Source organism: Mycetomoellerius zeteki, unplaced genomic scaffold (assembly GCF_001594055.1).
Source record: "Mycetomoellerius zeteki isolate Tzet28-1 unplaced genomic scaffold, Tzet1.0 scaffold219, whole genome shotgun sequence".
Taxonomy (NCBI): Eukaryota; Metazoa; Arthropoda; class Insecta; order Hymenoptera; family Formicidae; genus Mycetomoellerius; species Mycetomoellerius zeteki.
The window spans coordinates 291,063-316,796 of record NW_017257161.1 but is presented as its reverse complement, the minus strand read 5'-3'; the positions used below and the strand labels follow the sequence as shown (position 1 = coordinate 316,796).

Here is a 25,734-nt window from a genome sequence, read left to right as displayed (position 1 = left end):
AGCAAACTGTAAGTCCTTCTCACTTAATAGCGGTACGAATGGCAGTTGCTGCGAAACCAGACTGAGTCCACGTCCGATTCCCGCCACTTTACACCTACATCCATGGCAGCACTGTTGGGACGCAGCAGCTGCTCCTAGTTGAAAAGGGAAGGGGAGAGGGGGAGGGGGGTAATCCTGTGCCGGATAGGCTATTCTACCTGTGGAAAATTTTGGGATACAGGTAGTACCGTTAATTACCTTTGCCGCCAATATTCCTTCGTTCTAGTTCATTCCAGAACTTAGGATTTAGAATAATAATTTAGAAATACGTTTTCTTACGTATTTTTTCTGGTAGAATCGAATGGATGAACTAGTTTGTGCATTTTGTAGTTAATTTAAACAAATAATCAACAATTAAACAAAAAAACTAAGTTCCAAAAGCGATTTTTTTGGTTTTTCGCATTTTTAAACATATTTTTCCATAGTGACCTCTATATATTATTAAATAGTTGAAAAGTACATTTAATAACAAAAAAAAAGCGACCCAGTAGAGCATTGCACGATCATTCTCCTGGCCACAAAATCTTTTTGAAAAAGGGGGTGTTTTTTTGAAAAAATCGAATATCTTAGAAACTATTCGCTTCTCCAAACTCCAAAAATTTGTAGTTATTCTAGACATTCAAAAGTAGTATTCCACCAACTTTCATCAAAATTAAATCATTTTTCGAGAAATGAAAAATAAAAAACCGAAAACTTGATTTTTTGCATTTAACTCGGAAATTTTTAGGTTATGTAAAAAAGTGCCCTCTACAAAAGTTATAGATTTTTTCAAGACCTACAACTTTTGTATTTAACATTTTTTGATAAGATGTCAACTTTTACCGGAAATCGCCAAAAACCATTTTTACCCCCTTTCAACCCCCCTAGTAAACAGGTTACCTCACGGCCGCTTGGACATTAATTTTTTTTTTCATCCTTATAAGTCCCTTCACCACCCCCAATAGTCGGATTTCGGATAAATTTTTTTTCCTCTCAAAACCTAATTTGCCTGGTCTAATTGGCTATATTTTTTCCCTTTTTATTAAAAGTAATTTTATTCTCACGATGAAAAACAAAGCGTTAGATAAGCGTTACATAAGACTTTTATTTACAGATCATTATCGTCGTTCGTGTTTACTCTGAGCAGTAGAGTGCATACAAAGAAGATACTGTTTTTTTTATGAGTACAAAGTGCGTTAGATTAGAAATATGTGATTAAACATATTGTAATACTCTTTTTGAATGTGTTTTTCGTAATTTTTTATTAGTTTTATGAAAATAGAAATAAATATATTAATTTATTGTGATTGACAAACTTTCTAATGATCACAATATCCCAGACAGCACACAATATTTACAAAATATTTACAAAATATTTATAAATATTTATAAAATTTATTTTAAATATAATCCAAGTAAAAAATATTTATTAGAAATATTTATTTATATTTATCATAAATATTGCGTAAAATATTTAGTCTATATTTTAATAATATTTCGAATAAAGTTTTATATAAAATATGTTTGAAATATCTATATAACATTTCAAAAAATGAATATTAATAAATATTTATCATAAATATTCTATGCTGTCTGGGATATCTTAACATAATATATATTTTTATACATTTTTTAATATGCATAATTTTATAGTTAACTTTCCTCAAGATATTTTTTCTCCGTTTTTATGAAATGATTTTTTTAAATATCGATTTTTTCTACACAGATTTGAACAAATTTTTCTTCCGCCATATTTTTATCTTTTATATTTTGTTTAGGTATATTATTTTTATATTACATTGAAAATAAAAATTTGACAACTTCTTTCTATATATGTTATAAATAACTTTTAAACGTATAAAAGAAGTTTTTAAATAAAATGATGTCAAGTGTCTTTTAAAGAAATTTTTCTTTAAATTAAACAATTTTTAAATGGATTAAAAAATTTAAAAAAAAAAGTAATACAATGGAAAAAATTAGATCTGGAAAATTTCGTGTATATTTTCTATATTATGTTTATATATATTTTCTAGATTATGTTTATGATATTAATAAGATTGGAAATACTTGTATTTTCTTATCACATGTTCTGATAATTACAATAGTTGTAGTATATAAGTATATGATATATTAACATTTTTGTTTTCCTCTTTCGCAAATGCTTTTCTTCTCTGAGATCCGTAACTTACGTATTGATCTTTTTTTAGAGACAAATTTTAAATAAATGCAGAATATTTCTCGTTTCTAAAATTCTTTTCTTGTTAAAAAAGTGTATTTTCTTGTTATAAATAAGTGACAATATGTTCGATAACACTTATACATCAGTTATATATATCATTCAGATTAATCTCTGTTTTGATTAATAAAGTTAAGAGAGTAATTATCATTCGTTATCATAAGCTATTTCAGATATAAAAATGAAATAACAGCAATAGCATCAAAAGAATATCGTTTCTTGAACGCAATCAGTTAAAAGGAAAAATGATCAGGACCGTAATTTTCATCTTGGCACTGCTGTGTACAGTTTATGTGAGTCCAATAAATTACATTTAAGAAGAGAAAAATCTAAATCACTCTAAATAAAATAAATACTTAGAAAAAGAATATAATGGATAATTTTTTCGTTTTTTGATCCGAGTCTCGTTAATATTTTTTTGAAAGATTGAAAATTATATCTATTATTTTACAATTCTTAAATAATTTTTATAATTAAAAAATATAAGAAAATTTTTTTCGTTTTTCTTTAGAAAAATGCGTATCTGAGAAATATATATATATATATTATAGTATCTCCGTTTTTATATTTTATATTTTAATAACGAAGCTTTCATGTCTTTTTTAAGGCATTGGAACAAAATGTGACAGATTCTTCGCTCGGTTTCGAGCGATTAGTGGATGTAGAAAAAGCAACCACCCGAACTATATTGTACGGTCTATTATTTTTCGAAGCGCAAACGCCGCAGAATCTAGAAGTGCACCTTCAAAGAATACAAGAAAAAGCTTTAGATAATATCAACAATACTATTAATAGAGCACTTGAAGATGTCAATGTGAATATCATTCATTTTTATTATTATATTTAATAGAGATGAAAGAGAAAGACATTTATATGGATATTGTACAAGAAATATTTAATATTATAGATAGTTACAACATTTGAAGCCAGCATTACAGTATCAATTTTTTAAATGAATTATGAAAGATGTATTTACATAAAATATACAAACTACTTTTCTAGCTGTCCCTTCAAAAGGGAAAAGAAGAGGGTAAAAACGTTGGCACGTGTTACCATTATGCGGAGAATAATCTAGAGTCGAAAAGAACAAATGCAATTGTTGGATTGGACATATGCATCCAAAACGGTCGCACGGCAATGAAAGGCCCATTAGCAAACGTAGTCAGCAGTATTCAGGTAACCAATTTATGAAAATGATAAAATTTCATTATACGTTAATTTATTAGAATTACAGAAACCTTTTTTTCATTGTAATCACAATTTTAAAAATGTTTACATTACATAATAATCTTTTTAATTTACTGATGTTATAAAATTGCATTTAAATATAACTTCCTTATTGTATATTGCATATATAAAATATATGTCCGTATATTATAAACATATATGATCTATACGTTTTACGAATTTATAGTTCCTATACAACTATATATTTCATCACAAATAAAAGAGTAGGTATTGCAATTTATAACACTTTAATTTTAAAATTATCTTTCTAGGCGGCGGAAAAGTTACTAAATGATTTGAACGCTATCATACCAAACTGTAATTCTACAAGCTTCCTTAAAAAGCAAGCATGCGTCTTGAAAAACCTTTCCCTAACCAGAGAATCGCTGAAAAGTGTCGCTAAAAATTCTATGGAGGTGGTAACTATCACGACAGGTATATACATGAAAACACTTGTAAACGTCAAAAGTTGCATCGTAAAGAACATTGCTGAGACTTACACTTTCAGCATGAATATCGTTAGGTATACTAATAATTGCATAAACAATGCATTTTTCTAAGAATATATAATCCGAAAACACACAATTATAAAACCAACTTTTGGCGAACTGTGATCTACTACCTACTACAATTTTTAATTAATTTCTTATTTTTTAATTTACGTACTTTATTTTTAATTAAAAGCATTGATTATCAATCTAAAGATATCATATTGTCTTTAGATCTTTTGTCTTTAAAATAGACTACAATGTTTTTCATTCGAATAAAAAATGTCTCCTTATTTTCAGTGTTATGTCCTTTCTCCTTATAAATATCATATAGTTAGATTAAACGGTTTTTGTATTCACAAGTGAAAAAATGTCGCTTCAGATCGTAACTGCATAGTGTAGAAATATTAAAAATAAAAATTATGATTATATCAGACTTAAATTCAATTAGTTTTCGCTGTAAACGTATTGATTGTTAGCAATATATTTGTTGCGTATGGATAATGGTAGTAGTGGGAACAATAACAGCAACAACAGCGATAGCGGCAGCAATAATAACAATAGTATTATTTATAATTATATTTATCATTAACATACTTCGATAGAATTATACATATTATTAATTATAATCGCCGTGGTCATGATTATCTTCACTTATATACACGTGCATACGTATATATGCGTATAGACCCATGAAAGCACACTTGATAATGCGAATGTTTCGCACTATCATATATACAGAGCGTCTCAGAAATCGCGCACCTTCTTTATTGATTCTTCAACAAGTTTAGAATCAATTTTTCCGTAACGAAAGTTCAATTGGACTTCATCTTTTACATCTATTATACTGCACACATATCAAACATCTTGACAATCGCATCTTAAATATTACAAATTTTAGATTTTCATTCGTGTGCATCTTGATTCCTTTTTCAAGAGTCCTTTAATTTATATTAATCGTTCAGCAAAGGCTCGATACAGCTAATCATCATTATTCGGCATCAAGTGTCCAGAAGAAGTGCACGATTATTGGGACACCTTGCGTATGCATATATTTCATACGTTAAAATATTTCATAAGAATATCATATATACACAGGGTGGCCCAGAAATAATGGGTATAAATAATTGAGTTCGATTGTTTCTTGGGGGGTAAAGACTCAAGACTGGGTTTTATCATTAGATGTATAAAATCAGTTATTGAAGATTTTACCGGGGAGATTCGCATGAAAGTAATTTGGTGTGTCGACAGAATCAGTGCACCCGCTGATGGCCACATATAATCGTTAAGCGAACGTACATTGGAACGAAGGATGGGGACTGGTATTGAAAGCCCCCTGGCGAAATTTTATCAAATTTAAATCTGGGTACTGAGCAAAAATAACCGAGGATTAACAAAATTACTTGAGTGGCAATTACTGGTACCGCGATGCATAATACTATCGTACTACATTGCGTACTACTGTGGAAAAGCATGCTTACCTTGCACTTTCTATCTTTCTAGGAAATCGAATCTTAAAACATTTAAACACATCTTGATAGGCGCACAATCATTTCTTTTTACTACAAAAATCTGAATACAGCATTAATGTAAATATTCCTCGTATTTCGCACGAACTATATGTAAAAGCTCGCTTCCTCCGTCGAAATAAATATCACACGCCGTTTAATTACTGCTCTAATAAGGACTATAGTAGAATTAAAATATTACAAGCGCATACTTATTGATATGGCTATCAGGATATAAAGATTCATTTTTATAACGTTAAATTTTCCTAAGTGGATTATATATGCTGTCTTATTTACAAATACAGTCTGCGTATAGAACTGTTCGATAGACCATACAATTGACGATTAACTCACCGCGCACTTGGGATCCTACTGTTTTATGTACAGTAAAAAATCTTAAAAATCGATGTGCATCGCGGTACAAGAAGAGGAATCTCGTTTCGGGATTTCGCAACGTTTGAAAACTGCAAAAGTATCTTATGTAAAACGCATTACAGACGACACATTCAGCGAAGGAAAAATTTTTCTAACGATAAGTTATATCTGTAACAAATTCTCTTCTTTTTCTTTCTAAATCGAGATGGCCATATAAACATCCCTAAGTTTTTAAATTATTTACGAACAAAATAACATGTTTAGCATTATATATACGTGCGCAACAAGCCAAAATCTTCATAATATAATTTTATATTTCAATATTTATATATATGTATATATATATATAACAATTGAAAATTTTTTTAATAGAAAACATAAATTTGAGGAGTTTACACCATGCCATTCGCGTGAATCTCAAACTCGTTAAAACAGCTTACGAGACACTACAAAGTATCTTAGTAACTTTATTGTAACTTTATCTTATTTTCGTTCTATTTACGAACCATTTTTACTGACAGCAAATATTCGGTTCTGTCTAAGTATAATAAGCTATATGCACTAGAGCTTCTCTGTAAATGCAATTGTACTTAACAAATTATGAGCAAATTCTTTTATTATAATTTACTAACAATGTACTGCTATCTGTGTTCCCGACCCATATATTATCCTCTCTGGTGCAACAACGACTCCTATATTGTTTGAAAATCTCGAGCTATTATTCTTTCGGTGAAAATTAATCGACAACAAACTATCAAGATAAAAAAATAGAGAAAAAATAGAGTTCATATGTTTCGCCATACCCGATAAGAGAGCATATTACAATTACAATACTTAAAAACGAGATGCGAATTCTTGACTTAAAGAATAACATAGAGGACTTATATATATGACAAGTCAAGTCCAGCGGTAGTACATAATTCAAAATTGCGATATTTCAGAGGTCAGGAAGTCGGATAAATGTATCTTACTCCCACACACGTTTATAAAAACAATTATATATATGTATATGTATATCGAGATAGTTTGTACACATTTCCTTTACGTATTTATCTCGTTATTTAACTCGTTATTTTTTTTTACCGTGCACTAATGTGACTGTTTCAACAAAACTATTTTGAGAATTATATTGAGACATTTTTTTTGTTTTATGGACACAGAGGAAGATTGTATAATAACATGTTGAGATAAAGAAAGAAATTTTATGACTTCCTGCACACATAAAGCTCATCGCAATATATTCTTCGCGTCCTTTATGCCGCAGGTGATGTAAGTGTATCTGACCTGTGCATTCTTTATTAGTCATTTGAGATATTACCACTGTTCCAAGACCTAGCAAGCACATGAATCACCTCTACCATTGCTTCTTTGGTCGTTGGTCAATTTGATTTGATCCGGGAATTCATTGTAAAGTTCGACCTAAAATCCGCAAGGATATAAAGATAAAATTGAGATAGGTGGATCGAGAAAAAACTCTGCGCCTCTAATATACTCACTTCACTTTCTTGAGCTAAAGCATTCTTAGCTATCGTTTGGAAAGCTTGCTCAACATTAATAGCCTCTTTTGCACTAGTTTCAAAATATGGAATATTGTTCTTTGATTGACACCACTGTTGTGCTCTCTTGCTTGAGACCTAAAATAAAAGATACAGAAAAAATGTAGAAAATGAGAAAAACATAAATTGCAACTATTAAATTAAAATTTAATTTAAAAAATTTAATTATTAAATGAAAGTATTAGGTTTTAAATAGTATTTACATTTGCATGTATGAAACAGTTTAAAATTATGTTGAAGATTCAAAAATTATTTTACTTACTGCTCTTGATTCAAGATCTACTTTGTTCCCGAGCACGACAAACGGAAAATTGTCTGGATCTCGAGGCGAGGCTTGAATTAAAAATTCATCCCTCCATGAATCTAGAGATTTGAAGCTAGTTGGAGCCGATACATCAAATACCAGTACACAACAGTCTGCGCCTCTATAAAAAGCCACTCCTAACGATTGAAACCTCTCCTGTCCAGCGGTATCCCAAATCTAAAACAAAAAGAACTCCGTTAGAAATACAAGATACTGACGATTTGTTAAAATAATTAAACACAAGGATTACCTGCATAGTGACTATTCTATCCTCTACCATCACTTCCTTAGTCAAAAAATCTGCCCCTATTGTCGCTTTATATTGGTTGCTAAACTTCTTATTGACATATTGGTTCATTAAAGAAGTTTTCCCAACTCCCGAATCCCCAAGGATAATTACTTTCAGCAAAACTTTCTTGCGAGATGCCATACTTGCTGAAAAAAATATAAAACCATATTAGAAATTAATTCTTGCGAGAATAAGTGCTTGGAGCAAAGGTCAGTGTATAATTTAAAAATAGGAATCATATTATGACTAATACATAACTTCCTTATCATATAAAGTCACGCGCGAGTACTTATAATATTCTAATATGATTTTTCTTTTATATTAAAATGTGATGATCCAATATAGAAATTTTTTAGTGACTGTCATTTCACAAAAATTTATATCAACATGAATCCTTCAAATTCTTGTATATAAAAAAAAGTTAAGTTGAAATATTAATTATATATAAAAATTTAATTATATGTGTATATAACAAGTACAAGCAAGACATATAATTTATGTTTTAATATTTTGTCTTTGTATAAATATATAATAAAAATTAGAGGTATCGTATCTCCATAAATTTTTTAGAAAATTAAGATCGGAGTAATTGAAATATAAAAAATGTAATATTAAGTATCTTTGTAAGCAAATCTGAAATTTTAAAATTTTATTGCTTCAAATCAAGAAAAATAATATTCTACAAGTTGTATTTGTAAAAATTAAATTTGCTACAATTTTGTAATATTCAATTTATAATTTAGATATTATTCCTTTGACATTAAAATGAATGTAGCTTTTTAAAAGTCTCATCATGTGACTTTTCACAAAGCAAAAAATTTTCAAACAATGAAGGATAAGCACCAGATGTTGTTTCCTGAATTGTAAATATTAGAAACTAGATCAGCTTCTGATATTACATTCCACCCATGCTCTTTCAACTATTTACACAAATTTATCATGTGCACCGAATCAAAAGTCACCAATTATTACTGCACGAAAGCTTAGAGTTCGCCGAATGTCTGGAAGAAATGTTCGATTAAATGAATCATCTAACAACGTTAATGAGGGAAAGGAAAGACTCCGAGTGGCAATGACGTATGCGTATACAACGCGCTCGCCAAAAAAAAAGAGCGACAGAGCGAGAGAGAAAACGAGCGAGCTTTCTTCGCGAGAACGTTCGAACGCGAGGTATCTGGCGGTCACCGATGATCGACACTCCCGAAATCCGCGGCTTCGAGGAGTATCCGCGATGCAACAAACGACGAGAGGGTAGCGCGAGCGAAATACGTCGCGATGCGAGCGGAATCCGTTCCACCGTACGTTCAACGCCTTCGACGAAATCTGTCACACGCAAGGGGCTTCAGGACACTCGGGTTCACTCGAGATACTCGAACTCGGCGCGAGCGTGTCCACGGATGGGCGGACGCGATCCATGTCGGAACCACCCCGCGTCTTCCGCGCGAGACGCGAATTCCGGGGAAACGTCGGGGCGAGGCGGGCTGGGGCACGTTACCTGGGGAACTCGTCAGGGAACACGGCCTGTGAAAACACCTCCGCGCTCCAGCGTTTCACACAAAGAAAATGGCGTGTTATGAAATCACGAGTATGACAACGATGTCGTCACCTGTTCGCCTCGCCTCCCTTATCGACCGAGTGCAATCGAGTGCATTATTCGCGACGGCAGCGGCGCGCGTCCTCCGAATTTCGAGAGGTCGATACGGAGATACCGCGATATATCGATTACTCGCGGAATGTGAAGGCGCGCGCGATTGGCCGCTGCTTCCGCGCACACGGTCGAGCCGACTTATCGCGATTGGTCGAGATTTAAAAACTCGACATGTGACATTTGAATTTGTAGCTCACTTCGGTTTGTCTCTTTTCGTATCGGACGTAACGTAAGCGATGATAATAAGCTATACGTAGCTATAAATGTCATAATATGCCATAATCGACGTGTTTCCCTAATTATACGCATTCTGTTACGAAAAAAATGACGAGGGAAATTAGTGTTTCGTCATTTATGTCATTTATTATCATCGGGAAAGCAGAATAACAAAAAATTATCTTAAAATAGAATTACACACAGAAAAAGATTTGTTTAGACTCGAGAGTTCTATTTACATTCATTGGAACAAACTCGGTAAGAACGAACCGCGGTAAAAAATTTATCATGCATGAATATGTATAATTATGTATAAACATACATAAACGTGTATAAATATTCATAAACATACATAATTTTATATGAAATATGTCCATATATCCTTTTTTCTCTTGTAAAATTATGTTTTAGTATAATAGAAATAATAATAGCAATAATTGTAAAAACATTAAAAATAATTAAAAGGGTAATTTTCGCACTATTTGTTTTAGAAAAAAACAAGTTTGAAGAAATTACTTATGTATAATTATATATAAAATTATGTATAATTGTGTATGAGCAATTTTTTTTCATTTTTTCAAATTTGTTTTTTTCTAAAACAATGCGAAAATTATCCTTTTAATTATTTTTGATGTTTTTTCACATTACTATTACTATTTCTATTACACTAAAAAATAATTTTACAAAAGAAAAAGGGATGTATGGACATATTTCATATATAATTATACATGTTTATAAATATTTATACGTGTTTGTGTATGTTTAGACATATTTATACATATTAATGCATGAAAAACTTTTTACCGGGAATTTAATTTTAAATGAAACATCCCAAGCAGCACAATTCATTGGCGAAACATTGGTTAAATGTTGGCATACATTGAGGATATATTGGGCCAATGTTGCGCCGATGAATTGTGCTACTATTTTGTTTAGGCTGGGTTTTTCCATCTTTCGGTAAACTTCAGCTCACTGTCTTACTCTCTTACTCTCTTATGTTCTTACTCTTTTACTCTTTTGTTTATCCAATAAGTAAATTACCACATAGTTTATCTAAGGATGGAATACCGGCCCTTAAACAAAATTTAATTCTAGTTGCAATGCAAGTAATGTATACATTATTTATTATTTTAAATATTTATTTAGTTAATTGAACTATTCCAATTCATTTTGTTTAATTTAAACCTTTTCTTTGTATATGTAAATGAAAGTTAATGCGGCATGCATATTTTTGTACTGAATTGCTTGCGTTTCAGTAAATTACTAGAAATTATGTGTTCTCTATGATGCGACTCTAGTAATTAATTTACTAAAATACAAGCAAATCCAAAATACATCGTTGACTCTAATTGAATGATCGAGAGAGAAAGAAAGGAAAGAAAATTCATTTTCTCGCGAGATTAACAAGATAAAAGATGTATTTTTTTACATCGATGACTAAAAAAAAGAATCAATTTCTTCATACAGATTAGGGTCCACATAAATATGCATAGCGCATACAAATCTGAGTGCTCATCGCTCTGACATTTCGGGAATAAAATCTGTGTTTTTAATCGTTATCCTTGACATACCTCGTGAGCGTGAAAAAAATGCTACGTGGAATATATTGCAGAATTTTAAGATTTTGCAAATTAATCGCGATCAGTTATACTTAATTCAGTCTACGAAGTGTCGCAAACATTCAACAGGATGTCTTCGAAATAGATCGCCATTTGGCAACCATTCTCTTGCAATTTTTGTAGACAAGGACATATGGATCGAAATAAGATTGTACATCGTACCCAAGCAAAACGTTTCTAACGAAGTACGTAATCACGAAATATTCGAGAATCTACGATAAAATAATCGATCTATTGTCTATCTATTGTCTATAGCCGCATGAACGTATCGCGTATGCGTAAAGAAAATCTTTCTATAACTTTCATGTCCAATTTTTTCTTCTTTTTCAAAATTAATTTCTTGTGAATATTCATTAGGATAGTTCGTTTAAGCGGTTTTAATTATTTTTTTATCTTCTTTAAGATTTAAAAAACGCGATCCTTCTGCGCCCCTCCTGGTTATGCCCATGATGTATACATTAATTGTACCCAGACACAGAATATTTATATGATAAATATTTATTATTCATTTTTTAAAATGTTATATAAATATTTTATAAATATTGTGTGTTGTCTGGTACGGCTATGCACTTTTATTTAGATAGATCATAAACCATCAAAATGACATCTAAATGGCTCCAAATGATTATTAAAAGTCACTTTTCGATCAGTAATGACTTATTTTGACGTAAAAGTGACGTTACCGTGATCTGCTGTTTTGCTTAAGCAAAAAAATTGTATATTATTTATTATCGTAGATCCTCGAATATTTCGATATCGCGTATTTCGTCAGAAACTTTTTGTCTGAAGTAAAATTTTGCAAGAATTCGCAGAAAAATCGTACATGTTTAATCCTGCGTTTGATAAAATATTCTGAAGAGCGGAAAATACAATTTAAGTTGTCACTTAATACAATAATTTTTAATTAATTACGTAAAGGCATGCGAAAGGCAACAATCGAAACCGCGATGCTGATTAACATTATTCAATATATTGCAAAAGACGCAGTCGAACGAAAAGTTATAGAGACGTTTCGCAGTCTCATCGACGACTTATGCGAATTTAATAAATAATATCTGATTTCGTTGCCGCTAAACTTGATCGTAAATTACAAAATTGACATTTAATTAACAGAAATCGCAGAAATATTTTGGCTAATTCGAGCTGCCGCGATGACAACCGTCTATTATAGCATCCTATCTTCCGTCCTTTATTTAACTTAATCAAACTCGAAATATAAGCTGAGAAGCAGATTGTCGGAGTATAAGCCGGGTGAAAGTAGGTCTCGTAAGAGATTCGAGAGAGACCGAAAATCTCGTTAGCTTCTCGCCTACTTTTACGACGTTAATCATCACTTATATTTTATCGAAATATCATTGCAAAAAAAAAACAGAAGAATGAAAAATCGCAGAAGAAAGCGCATCCTGTACGAGTGATGACCATCGTCCGCAGAATCGTTAATATAAGCGAAAATAAAAATTCAAAGTTAAGACGGGATAGACTTTTAATCGCTAGTTTTGTCACTCTACACTTAAAAAAAGATCAAGTTTTTTTTAAATACTACACTTTAATTAAGTTTTTCTTAAATAAAAATGAAAAATGAAAGAATATGCAATTGGAAGACGGCGCTTATTTATTTTTATTTGTTCGCTTGACATAATTTTATAGAATATATAATCAATTTTAAATTTTGTTATAATTTTTAATATTAAATGTAATATTAAAAGTTATAATTAATTCATCAATAAATGTTATTTATACTATAATAACAGATAATAAATTATAAATTCATCAATAAATTAATAATTCTGAGGGGAAAAATAGGAAAACGGAGGAGGGAGACAAGTGCGACGTACGATTGAATTAAATAAGTATTAATTTAATCACATATAATTACAATCACACATATTTGCGATACATACTGCCAGGCTCTACAGAGTAATTTGTCATATGCTGAGAAAGAGCTTAAATCAACTTAACTAAAAAAAGTGCGCCATTACCGATTATCATTGGAAGATATATCATTGAAAAGTGTTTAAACTTCTCAAACGCTTCTGTGCGAAATATAATAGAATAATCACGAAACAATATACATCAAAGAAATGACTTAATTTTTTAATATGTTTATCTTAACCTTTAATATATTTATTTTTTTTCGTGAGACATTCATTATATTTTTTGTCAAATCTTCTTAGATATTTAATGTACACTTTGCAAAATTATTCTGTTTCCTTGTAAATTTTCGTAAGTAAACTATACGTTCGAGGGTTGAGCAGCTAAAAGAACATGGGGGAAATTAACAAAAGAGTCGAGGTGGATTACGATAAGATTACAGATCGGGTAGAATGAGTGCGTTTGGAAAGCTTTCATCGTGCTCGTAGTTTGCAAAGACGCGGCCTGAATTTATATACAATTAACTTAATCTGGATTAAATGGGATCGGATCACGTTAGATGGTGAGCGAAATCGCGATATGACCTCGTCGTGATGGATACAAACGTTGCACAATTCTGTCGAACAATCCATAATCGAACCAAATACGAAGAGATCTGTGTTCTAGCGCAACGTGCAACGGTCTGATGGCTATTACACGACAATTTATCCTTTCCTCGAATAAATGCCGTAAAATAACGCGACTGATCGTTCCATCATATTATTAAGCAGATCTCGGTACTCTAATACCAATACAAAATAAAATTATATTTTGCATGTTTACTTTGCGCTGGAAGTCCGCTGGTCTTTTCATCGCTCTTGGAGAATTATTATTATTATATATCAATCCTTGAATGTATATGTTCGCCGCATCTGACTCTCGTCGATCGCATTGATAGATCGCGTCAAATATAATCAGGTCCAATCGACAAAATAACGGATCACGATAACGTCAAATTGATTTTAAAATGAATCTGCGACTGATCAAAAAGCATGCTCAGTCAAAGAGAAAGTCGGAATGTCTTTATCTTGACGTCATGAAAGTCAAAATGATGATTTTTTTTTTATTACAAAATTTGATTGTTTATTGACGTCAAAAATCAAAATAAAGTCATTTTGATTTTTCTGTTGACTTTTGTGTGTTCCTTGAGTTGAATTTTGGAGACATTTTGAGGGCATTTTGACATCATGATCACTTCTTGTTTTGCTTGAATCTTGCTTGAGTTGAGGAGGCTACATCGCAATCTTCGCCCTGGGAACAAGGTGGCCTTTTGCTTTTGTGTCGGGCTTAGGGCTTCGGCGTTTCCGGCTGCGCCTTCGCCGCATCCTCTTCGCTCGGCGGTGGCAAAGTCGGGATCTCCGGATACTCGAGCTTGGCGCCGTCCTCGCACTCGAAGATCGGACAGCATTCGGGGAAGTTTGCGGTTTTGTTGGTCTTGTCGGAGAGCTTGCACTTAGGATTGGCCTTGGGCAACGGGCCACAGTCTTCCACTAACTCAAAGAGACGGCCGGAGTTGTCATCAGCGGGCACGCAGGTAGAACGACCGCAGAATGGCGACAGCTCCCACGATTTCGTCGGCTCGATGGTCGCACACTTGGTCGACGCGAAGCACATTCCAGGGAAGTCTGTAACATGATACATCATTCTTATCAGAACAAGTTACGTATAGAGTTGCGTAAAGGCCTGACAAAAGGAGAGTCAAGAGAAAAGAAAAGTTTCAGGATTGTTTAATTAACGAGTGTTTCTCTCATATTTTTAGAACATACTGTTATATAACTGTTATATACTGTTATATAAATTATTATAAAATGTAGAGATATGTTATTATTACATAGACAATAATATATGAAATAATATAAAAATGTTAAGAGTGTCTAAATTTATATATGAATAATATAAGAAATTATTATATTTCGTTAATATACGAAATAATTTATGGCATGATAATTTATAATAATTCATCAATATATAATAAATAATAATATACGATGTTATATAGAACAACGAACTTTTGCGTACATATAAACAACTAAGTAAAGAGCATTTGTTTTCTGAGTGAGTGTTTAATAATACGTTAATACTTTAATCCACTTTGGCCGACCTGTGTAGGGATTCGCGGATCTTTTTCGTCGGCTCGGTTTTCATCGACGATGACGCACTTGTCTAACAAGTAAACCTACGGAAGTGTCACTCACCGATTTTAATGAACTTTGCATATTTGTAAAACTATGAAAAATATTTGACACATATTTTTTTTTATCGGCAAAGAGTTCACTCTGAAGGGTTAAAACTATCCCTTAAAGTGGTAAGGAGTAGATTTAATATATTAGGTGAAATAAGTTGAAAATTTTAAAAAGTAAAATAGGTTAGAGGATTTTTGGGGTTACTGAAATTAAATCTTATGTCCAAAGTATGAAATTCAAAATGGCCGACCCAATATCGCTTATTTCATCTAATATATTAAATCTACCCCTACCTTTAAGGGGTAGTTTTCATTCTTCAGAGCGAACCTTTGCCGATAAAAAAAAATACGTGTCAAATATTTTTCATAGTTATATACAAATATCGAAAGTTTCATTAAAATCGGTGAGTGATCTACTTCTATAGGTTTACTTGGTGAGTAAACTAGAGATTACATTATATAAGTAAAATATCAATCAAAGCCAACACTATAGGTGTTCATGTGTAAATTCAAATTCTTTATTGAAGTCAAATTTAAGTTTATGTATCTCAGCGTACCTTTTTTGTTTTACTATGTTTGACTGCGATAATTACTTCAATTTCTACACTGAAAAAAAGATTGACTGCTGCAGCAAATTAGATGGTAAAATATGGCATAGCATATTTAATTAGTTGCAGCAGCCAATTTTTGGTTGTGTTAGCCTATCGAATCTATACTGACATTGCAGATAGGCTAACGCAACTAAAAATTGGCTGCTGCAGCCAATTAAAAATACTATGCCATATTTTACCATCTAATTTGCTGCAGCAGCCAATCTTTTTTTTTCAGTGTATGTAACAAATTCGACTACAGTATGTTAATTATTTAGAATGACCCAAAAGTGTAGGATCGAAACATCTTAAAGGAGGATATTAAAAAATGGCTCAAAAAGGTATAAACAAAAGAAATAGAGTCTTTTTTTTGTAAAAGAAATAGTGGCTCTAATTGACATTTTACTTATTGACTTATTACATTCTTTAGCCTTCGATCTTGTTAGAGATTGAAGTAAAAGGCTATCCAAATCGCTGGTTGGCTGGTCGAAGTCGAACGGTGAAATAAGACGGTGATCGCGTTTATTTAATAACGCGTTCGCTCGCCCGCGTATTATATCGTTACCTCGATCGTCACGCGCAATTCCGCAAAAGTGTCGTTACTTTCTAACGCACCGTACGCGCTAGACCTAAACGGCATTAATACTCGCTGCACAATGTTGCTTGTTAATTATCCCGACCTGAATATCCGGACAGATGAAAGAATTAATGCGAGAGAGTGGATGTGTTTTTTTAATATCGCATTGCACATCGCGATTATGCACACTGGTGAAATTAGAGGCGCCAAACTATGAGCGTAGCCAAGATTTTAAATTTTTAGAAGGGAAAACGCAATAAAAAAACATTATCGCGAGCGATAATTAAGCAATATCCTTTGATCAGAGATCTCTGCTTTGATTTGTAATTTTATATTCGAGCATTATATTATTTTTTTATTATTTTGTATTATCTTTTGCTCTCCATTAAATTAAGTATAATTAATGTAACCAGATATTTTCGGATCTAAAGCAGGATAGTTTTATGTGAGAGAAAGAAATTATAAGATGTCTCTAAAGATAAATACATTTAAAAATAATACAATTTTTTTTATATCTTGACATGTTTGGCGGGACAGTCTCGTTATCTTTGAGATGAAAATTACAAAAAAGAGCAAATTCACTAGAATATTTATAATTTCATTGGTCAACACCTAGTGAATTTGCTTGCTTTTGTAATTTTCACCTCATTTCAAGGTACACAATCGATCCCCTGGTCCCATCAAGTATAGCCGTTTGGGAATAATCTTCTCACATCGGCGAACGCTTTAGAATATATATATATATATATATATATATGCTATAGAATATCGACGTTCGCATCATTATCCCTATTGTAAATCAACAACGAACCCAACACACCCGTTGGGTTCGGCATCCTATTTCCGAGCCAGTCTGTATTTGCAACAATAATGACAGTCGCGAATTTCACTTCCTCGACGCGAAGCCACACAACGACGACGACGACGAGCGCGACAGATGACGATATTACGGGGCTAATTCGAGTTGCAATTGGCGACGAACGCCTCGATACCCATCTATGACGATCATTGGAACAAGGAACACACCGGTGTTCGCGTCGTCGTCGTCGTCGTCATCGGCGGCGGCAACGGTGATCGTGCTAGAAACTTCAAGGAGAAACACTTTCACTGTCATACACCGGGCCGGTCGGTTGCGCGCCGCTTTTACGCAACGCGCCGACGACAAATGTTGGGCGTCATTACGACGGACGTCGACGCGTTGGTTTTACGGCTCGCGGTTACATCAGCCCTTCGAGGCCTGTCTCGCGATGACTCACGAGATCGTTTCATCCGAGTCGTCGAAGCGAGGATCTTTGAAAAATTCTTGATCGATTCTTCGATCGAAGCTGGAGAAATTTGAAAAAAATGAGAAGGAAACCAATCAGAATGATTTAATTATTAATAATTTTATCAAAGAGTAATTATTTTCGATACTCAATGATTATTTGCGATTATCAATAAATTATCAAAGACAAATCAAATTAACTCATAAAGTCGATAAATTATCGTAAATCATTATTTTGTTATTAAATTATCAGATAAATTATCTTGATCGAATTTTTTACTGTTTTTCTTGCTAATTTTTAATTTATTGGTTTATCTGCAATAATTTATCGATTTTATAAGTCAATTTGATTTGTCTTTTTTTATGAGTCACGTTGAGCGGTATCTTTCTAATATTTTACAATTTACATTAACATGTAATATCCGTGAAGCAGATAAGATCGAATAGAGGATTACACGTCTTGCATTGACGTCAGATTGTCTAGCCGTATAATACCAAGCTTGTTGTTCGTGTTAAACAATGACGTGTTCGTTACCGTTTTCTCAATGCCGACTTGAGCTGCGACGTGATCGGCGTTTACGGCACCGCTAATGTCTTTGCGGTTTTCTCGTTTTACCGGTCACTATAAAATAGTAAACAAGGACACTTACTAAAGACGCAAGAGATACGAGTAGAAATTACGATCTTTATGTCGATTCAATTAGAAGCATAGTACTTAGATTTTAAATTAGAAAGTGGAATCATAACTAAATTTCGACAAGAGAAATTTGCAATGAAGATCGGAGATATCACCTTTTAATGTTATATTCGATATAATTTATATATATATATATACACACGTTTATTATATTATATTATTTATCATATTGTTGTTCCTTTCAAGTGCGTTTTGAGGAAATGAGTTCTATTGCAAAGATTAAAGAATTTCCTCACTTAGTTAGAAAATTTGTATCTAAATATCTAAAATCTGTATCTAAGTATCTAAAAATTTAGTTGAAAATAATTTTGTTTAACCATCAAAATAATTATGAACACTTAAACGCTGATGCTGCAAAAAGTTTTAAAATTCTAGGTCTAGTAATCAGTTTGAGCGCCCTACATAAATATTTTGATAATTCAAACAAAATTATTTTCATATCTGTATCTAACTAAAATTACTTCAGCGAAACCGTTCCTTCCATGCAGAATTCTAAAATATAAATTGAAGTACAAAACTAAAATATCGTTAATCGATATTTGCAAAAAGACATATTAAAAGAGAAACGAGGAAAATATGACAAACTTTCACTTGCAAGAGGCAAGCAATATAATTCTCGTGAAATTAAAAATTCGGAATTCATTGAGCAAGCATCGTTTAAAATGCGAAATTACTAAATTAGAATTGCTGATGACTGCGACAATATATCACTGACATTCTTTTCAGAATGCAGAAACATTAACATTTGTCTCGTTGGAGAAAATATTCTGTGTCCCTCTTAAACGAAACCGGCTAGGCTTTCAAGAAGTCCTAATCAGAAAATAACGTAACAAGTAACAATTTATTATCATGATACACTGTGTGATACAACGATAAAGATACATGATTGCATCGCTAATCTGAAAAGTCTTGCATTCAGAAATGTTTCTTTCTCTCTGATTTTATACGTTTGATCTCGCCCGCACTTTCATCGTGCTGGTTATCATTTCTGGGTACCACTTTCTTGAAGTGCGCTTCTCGCTTTCCAATAGCAAGAATACTTTGCAAGACACACGTCACCATAATTTCGAAAAAAATAAATAAAAGTCTTATAAAAAATAAAAGTCCTATTAGCAATCAAAATTAAAAACTAATCGGGCTCTCGAAATTAAAAAACAATAATATAATATACGGACAATGAGAGCGTTAACACAGCGCGGTAATTGGTGCGCAATTTACACAATAGTCTAATAGTATTCACATAGTAATATATATATTAAAATTGTACAGTGACTGTCGATACTGTCCAACTTATTTGATTTGGAGAGAGAGAGAGAGAGAGAGAGAGAGAGAGAGAGAGAGAGAGAGACGTTTCGGTTTCTTTCAAACCATCTTCAGCAAATTCGTAGATAATTATCGTAGATGTATTGATAATAGTTGGAAGATGTTGAAATTATGTTCTATGTGAGACCGAAGATGAGTGTCTCCCTACTGTCTGGTTGGAAATTGTGTCCAATTTTTGTCTCTTCGCTGCTTAATCAAATAACTAACTGAAGAGTACAATAGGCATAATTATTATTTGCAGTGTATTCAATGTATGCTTATTTTACTTTCCCTCCTTCTCCATAGATCACAAATCAGTTATTCAAAGCGTAGTAAGTCAAAATATATCCTATTAGTAAGTAGTCCTATTAATTTTTATTTCGATCAAACAATATAAACATCAGAACAAATGTATTCTAAAAGTGTATGAAAAGTCCTTCGGTATTTCTTCTTTCGAGCTAAAAAAGGTGGAAAGAACTGGCGATTGTTCGTTGCTTATGTAAATAAGGTGCTAAGTATTGTTTGCATATCGCGTCAAGAGTTTCCGCGAGCCTGTCGTGTATTCGAGGCCTTCGTTTCGCGTATATATAATTTACGACCTTCCGAGAGACGGCAAATAAATAATTCTATCCTTCCCGTGAGCTTCCACACCCGTACTTATGTGATCTCCTGCCTTCGCTACAATTTGAGCAACGAGGTCGCTCCGTAATTCCCTCCTCGTCACTACTCCGTGACTAATTCGATTATTCATGGAAATTCAGGTCTGCGCCGACAAATAAGAAAGAACACGGCCATGGGTAATTAAAGACCAGGAGCGATCATCGCGTCTACGCGAATATCAAGGATTTTCTCTCAGGAAGGCACTCAAATTGATTTACCGCTCGCGGTTAACGCGATTTTATCTGAGAACGTTCGTAATTTTGCCCAACATCAGTCACGATGGCGATTCGCCATTTGATTGAATGGTACGAAAAGAAAAATGCCGCTTATACAGTGCATCACACTGAAAAAAGAGTGTTTAATTTCAAGATATTAAAATGTTTTATTCTTGTCTCCATTTTTTAAACACTTAAGGATGTTTTAGTTTTAAACTTTTTCAATGGACAAAACATTATGTGTTTGGATTTAAAACGCATAGTGTTTTGTGTATTGAAAAAGTTTAAAACTAAAACATCTTTAAATGTTTAAAACATAGGAACAAGAATAAAACATATTACTTTTTACAGTGCAGACGGGTCTTAATTGGCGAGGATTCTATTTATTTTTTTAAACGTTACGTATAATCCTTAAAATAAATCTGTGTTAACCCTGTAGTTCTGTTTAATTTATTATATAATTGTATCATTTGAGTCAATATAATCAAAACTTAAAAAAAAAATAATACATTTTCATAGAAACATTAACACAGAAAGTCACAAATATCAAAGGAAAAAGTTTTTATTAGATGTATCAACGTTTTTTACTCACTAAAAGAGCAAGCAAATAAATTACTACCAAAATAATGATAATATAAATAATGATAAAGTGTTGATAAACCAAATATAAAGAACATAAGATTGAAAAAATTTCAGGATCTTATAATCTTTTATATAAGAAATGTTATATTAATTAAAAAAATAAAAACAGTCAATAATAGTCACTTGGTACTTCAAGCATTAAATGAAATATTAGAAAAAAAAGTATAATTTCTGTAATTTAAATAAATGAACAAACAGAGTAACATTAAAGTTAGGATTAAATATATAAAACGTCCTAAGGATACAATGTAAGATTAACTTTATAATCTCAGTTTAACTTATTCTTTATTCTTTTTTAATTCTAGAACTAGGAAAAGATAAAGAGTTGGTTAAACCAAGATTAAAATTAAACTACATTAGTAGAAACGGACACAAAAGCAACAGGTTTCGTAACGATCTTGTTAACTTATCGAGAGGAGAAACGCATCACTGCACCCTGCGGACCGTATAAAGAAGAAAGTGATATCGGGAAAGGGAGAAGAAACAGAAAGAGAAGAGGGGGTATTATCGGGGCAAAGGGGATTATAAGATGATGGTTACAGCACGAAACTTTCACGCAGTCTCGTGATCTTGATGCCAACGGAACAGAGTTTGCTATTTTTCTTGATTTATCTGAGCAGGGGATCTCATCGTATCACGATACATCATCCTGCGTCCCTGCGAATCTCTGATTCACAGGGATCATGCTCGCGTTACGAGATAATGAGCGAGTCGACGCAAAAAGACGTTCGGCGTCGACGTTTATCAGGGTCAATTTACGCATGGATAAACACCTAAGATATAATGTTGAGACGCGCTAATTATGGAGCGAGAAAAAAGCCATAATCAAGGTCGACTCGAGAAACGGAAATGTAGGCGAGGACAAGATTATTTCAGAAATCTATTATTACAGCTCCAGCGATTGATTGAATATTAATTCTCGCGACTTTTAATGATTCAGCTGTGGATAATAAAGATTTTTCACGCAGAATTGAAAGCAACTTCTGATTTACACGGTAGATACTCTCTAAGCAAAATTATGAATGAAATAACAAAATTGAAAATGGAAAGTTTTATCGGGAGATAAGAAAATACTAATTTTCAGACTGAATACGCGCAGCGTATAATATGCGAATCAATTTAAAAACTGAATAATTATAAATTTCAATAAGGATAATAAATAATGGCAAAGAGCCTAACACGATGAAGATGCTGAAATAATTATATATTTATATATTACAAATTCCAAACGTTTCGGTTCTCACAGAACCATCTTCAGTGGACAATAAAGTTACAAATTCATCAATCTTCTAAATTCCTACTCATACAATGCAGTTTTGTCTTATGCGTCAGAATAATTATAAATTTCCTTTTTTAGATTCTATGTAGAAAGTAGATTTTATGTAGAAAATCAAGTCTTTATATATATTTTTTTTTAACGCAAGGTGAAATAATGACTTTTATAAATGACCGATTCGAACACAAATCGCTTCCACCGTGGATGACATTCGTGACACTACGTTATGTTACTTGGATTCCGAGACAGCTGTTTAATACGCATGACAAGACATCATAAGAAAGCCAAATGCCAAGTCTTCCAAGCACCGGTTGAAAATAACGACAATCGTCCCACTTGTCGGTCATGTACATACAGTTCTTTGAATTCGGCCAGACACCTTAACGCAGTGATTCTCAACCAAAGTTTCACGCTTTCATTTCTCGAGTAGATCTACTAGTGAATCTTGAGAAAATGAGACATTTATATTTACACTACCTGATAAAACAAAAATACTAATTTTCTCGACAAAATCGAAAAACAAAGTTTTCTAAAATCAGTAATTTATATTAATTTTTATATTTCGTCTTTATAGTTAATTTAGAAACGCGTCAACGAGCATGAGTTACAAGAAGAATTTAAGTTGCAAAGGTTTATTTTATTACATTGAATGATATAGTGAAAATAATTAATAAATAATTTTTTACGAGTTAAGAAGTTAATTAAGAAGCATGCAATGATCCCGCTATTCTAAAAGCGATATCTCTTCTTCGGTAACAAATTAGCATACAATTATTACGCTAATAGCTGACACATAATCAACGCGAGTTTCTGCCGTCAGATATATTACTTAATTGTTTTCATCTCGCGTGATAATATCAAGAGATATTAGCATCACGTTAAAAAGATAAAGATCATTGCAGCGAGATGCGCAGCGTGATAAAAATATTCTTTCGCGAAAAGAAATATTCTCTCGTTATCTTTCATCGAATTCTCATACAACTGTCGAGTACTGATGCTGACAATCAAATATTGAAATGAAACTCCTTTTACTGGCCTATTTATTTATTAAGCGATCTTAATTCCTACAGCACAAAGTTATACAAAAGTTGCAGCAATATTGCAGAGATTTTGCAGCGATATTGCTGCAAATTCTATGCTGTATGGAAATTAAGAAGTAGACATTTTTTTTAATGAGAGTAGGAGAAAATAATCGCAAATCTCTTAGATCGCGAGCTTGCCACGGAGTAAAATTCACCCTCGGGAAGGGTGGTTGAGTTGAGTTAAAACTCACCGCGAAGGACATCGGCGGGTATCAACCTTCGGAAGGTTTTTGGTCGTTCCTGCACCTGGGCATCCTGTGCGGCGACGAAGGCCACCGCGACGCACAACAGGGCGAATCTGAAGACGAGCTTCATGGTTTCGAGTCGAGCGATAGATAGATTCACAGGAAGAACCTCCTTCGAGATGGGAGGGATTAAGTGAAGAGGATTAGAAAAATGGAGCTTCTTCTGTATCGATTACGACTGGTTGGGCCCGATCTTCGTGGCGGCATTTTATAGCCGGCCATCGGGCGCGGTCCCTGTTATCCCCTCCAGGATCAGACGTGGTCTCTCACCTCTTGAACCACCAGTCACCGAAGCATCGTTCGCGACCGGGGCTCGAGTGACTCCGAAGGCACCGTCAGGGTCCACACGACAGGTAGGGATGCATGGAATATCCTACGTGGCCGCTGTCTTTGATCGTCCTATGATGTAAATATCAGATTCTTACATGGGTCGTACTATAGTCTGGTGGAAGATTCGTTTGACCTGGGAGAAAAATTCCTGATTGCTAGCGAGGATATCAGGTCATCGATGATATTTGACTTGCAACAGTATTGTCCAAATGTGTAATTCTTTTGTTAAATTGTTAGCATTGACTTGACGTATGTCAGAGTTCGTGTCTATCGCTTTTCTTTTTCTTCTCCATTAAGAAAAAGAAAAGGAAATAAGTGTGAATATACATCAAGCCAATGCCTACAATTACAAATCTTGGACAATATTGATTAACAAGAACGAGAAAAAGGGTCTTCTTCGCAAACATATCTTTGCAGAGCCAAATAGTTAACAAATCTACGTTCTTCAACTAATTCTTGACGGAATTTACTTTATATAATAGGGTTTTAATTTGACAGTTGTAAGAACGCAGGAAATTAGAGGATTACAATAGATGATGACCAACCTCGACATTTCCGCTGAGGAAAAGTTGGCCCCAAATTAGTCGGAGAATCTGTCATTAAGAGAACGTGTGTTTGATGGTTTTGATGGTCCTTGAGACAACGTACAAGCTTATACGTGTACAGGAAGAATTTTATTTTTAGAAAGGTTTCTTTTATAATGTCGAGTTATAATACGTCGTTAATATTGATCAGTTAATATCTCATCATTATTGCCAGTTATAAAATGTAAAATATTATTTTAAGATACTTTCGCTTATCGAGTGCTTTCAAGAATAGATTAAAATATATCGAAGTTTATTGCTTCCTCACTTCATAAGTTAATGATTCAGGCACCATACGGTTAATTTATGGATAGACGTGATTTAATAAGGCATGCAGCAAGATTAATTGACAGACAACTATTTATTATCTTGTACTGTAAACGTGAAATTGCTGCAAACATATTTTCAGAGATTAGAAACTGTCGTTAACTTTCATCTATTCATTAGTAAATTTCGCGAGCACTTTTAAAACGCGACAATAAATGGTGTTTGTAAAATTTTCATTTGTTCTAAGTTAATATAATTTCAGATCAGCGACAGCGAATTATGACAATAAACGACGTGATGTAAAAAAAAAGAACGCCTTGACTCGAGACACTCGATAATACGCGTAAGAAATTAATAATTACACGTCTTAAATATATATTGTTTTGTTAATTGGTTAAAGACTACCGCGCCAATTCCAGAGAAATA

General features: G+C 32.8%; 3 protein-coding genes across 3 annotated transcripts; 1 reads left to right on the top strand and 2 right to left on the bottom strand.

The window, feature by feature from the left end:
• Positions 1–2,448: 2,448 nt before the first annotated feature.
• On the top strand, positions 2,449–4,101 carry LOC108722783 (uncharacterized). Its single transcript, XM_018448076.1, has 4 exons — positions 2,449–2,547; positions 2,862–3,068; positions 3,257–3,430; positions 3,754–4,101. The coding sequence occupies exons 1-4, from the start codon at positions 2,500–2,502 to the stop codon at positions 4,039–4,041; spliced, it is 717 nt and encodes a 238-aa protein (XP_018303578.1). The 5' UTR covers positions 2,449–2,499; the 3' UTR covers positions 4,042–4,101.
• A 2,123-nt stretch (positions 4,102–6,224) lies between these two features.
• Rab7 (RAS oncogene family member Rab7) lies at positions 6,225–9,639 on the bottom strand. Its single transcript, XM_018448084.1, has 5 exons — positions 9,497–9,639; positions 7,963–8,147; positions 7,671–7,889; positions 7,349–7,486; positions 6,225–7,271 (listed from the first exon to the last, which is right to left on the bottom strand). The coding sequence occupies exons 2-5, from the start codon at positions 8,140–8,142 to the stop codon at positions 7,185–7,187; spliced, it is 624 nt and encodes a 207-aa protein (XP_018303586.1). The 5' UTR covers positions 8,143–8,147; positions 9,497–9,639; the 3' UTR covers positions 6,225–7,184.
• Positions 9,640–13,630: 3,991 nt separating this feature from the next.
• Positions 13,631–24,335, bottom strand: LOC108722789 (uncharacterized). The gene is made up of 2 exons (XM_018448085.1): positions 24,074–24,335; positions 13,631–15,020 (listed from the first exon to the last, which is right to left on the bottom strand). Exons 1-2 carry the CDS (start codon positions 24,195–24,197, stop codon positions 14,683–14,685), a joined length of 462 nt encoding a protein of 153 aa, XP_018303587.1. The 5' UTR covers positions 24,198–24,335; the 3' UTR covers positions 13,631–14,682.
• Positions 24,336–25,734: the final 1,399 nt, after the last annotated feature.

Coding starts and splice junctions, on each gene's coding strand:
- LOC108722783 (XM_018448076.1), top strand. CDS start 2,500: ATGATCAGGACCGTAATTTTCATCTTGGCACTGCTGTGTACAGTTTAT. Junction 2,548..2,861: donor CACTGCTGTGTACAGTTTAT/GTGAGTCCAATA, acceptor GTCTTTTTTAAG/GCATTGGAACAAAATGTGAC. Junction 3,069..3,256: donor GAGCACTTGAAGATGTCAAT/GTGAATATCATT, acceptor CTACTTTTCTAG/CTGTCCCTTCAAAAGGGAAA.
- LOC108722789 (XM_018448085.1), bottom strand. CDS start 24,197: ATGAAGCTCGTCTTCAGATTCGCCCTGTTGTGCGTCGCGGTGGCCTTC. Junction 15,021..24,073: donor ACCCGCCGATGTCCTTCGCG/GTGAGTTTTAAC, acceptor ATCATGTTACAG/ACTTCCCTGGAATGTGCTTC.
- Rab7 (XM_018448084.1), bottom strand. CDS start 8,142: ATGGCATCTCGCAAGAAAGTTTTGCTGAAAGTAATTATCCTTGGGGAT. Junction 7,890..7,962: donor ATAGAATAGTCACTATGCAG/GTAATCCTTGTG, acceptor TTTTTGTTTTAG/ATTTGGGATACCGCTGGACA. Junction 7,272..7,348: donor CTTTAGCTCAAGAAAGTGAA/GTGAGTATATTA, acceptor TGCGGATTTTAG/GTCGAACTTTACAATGAATT.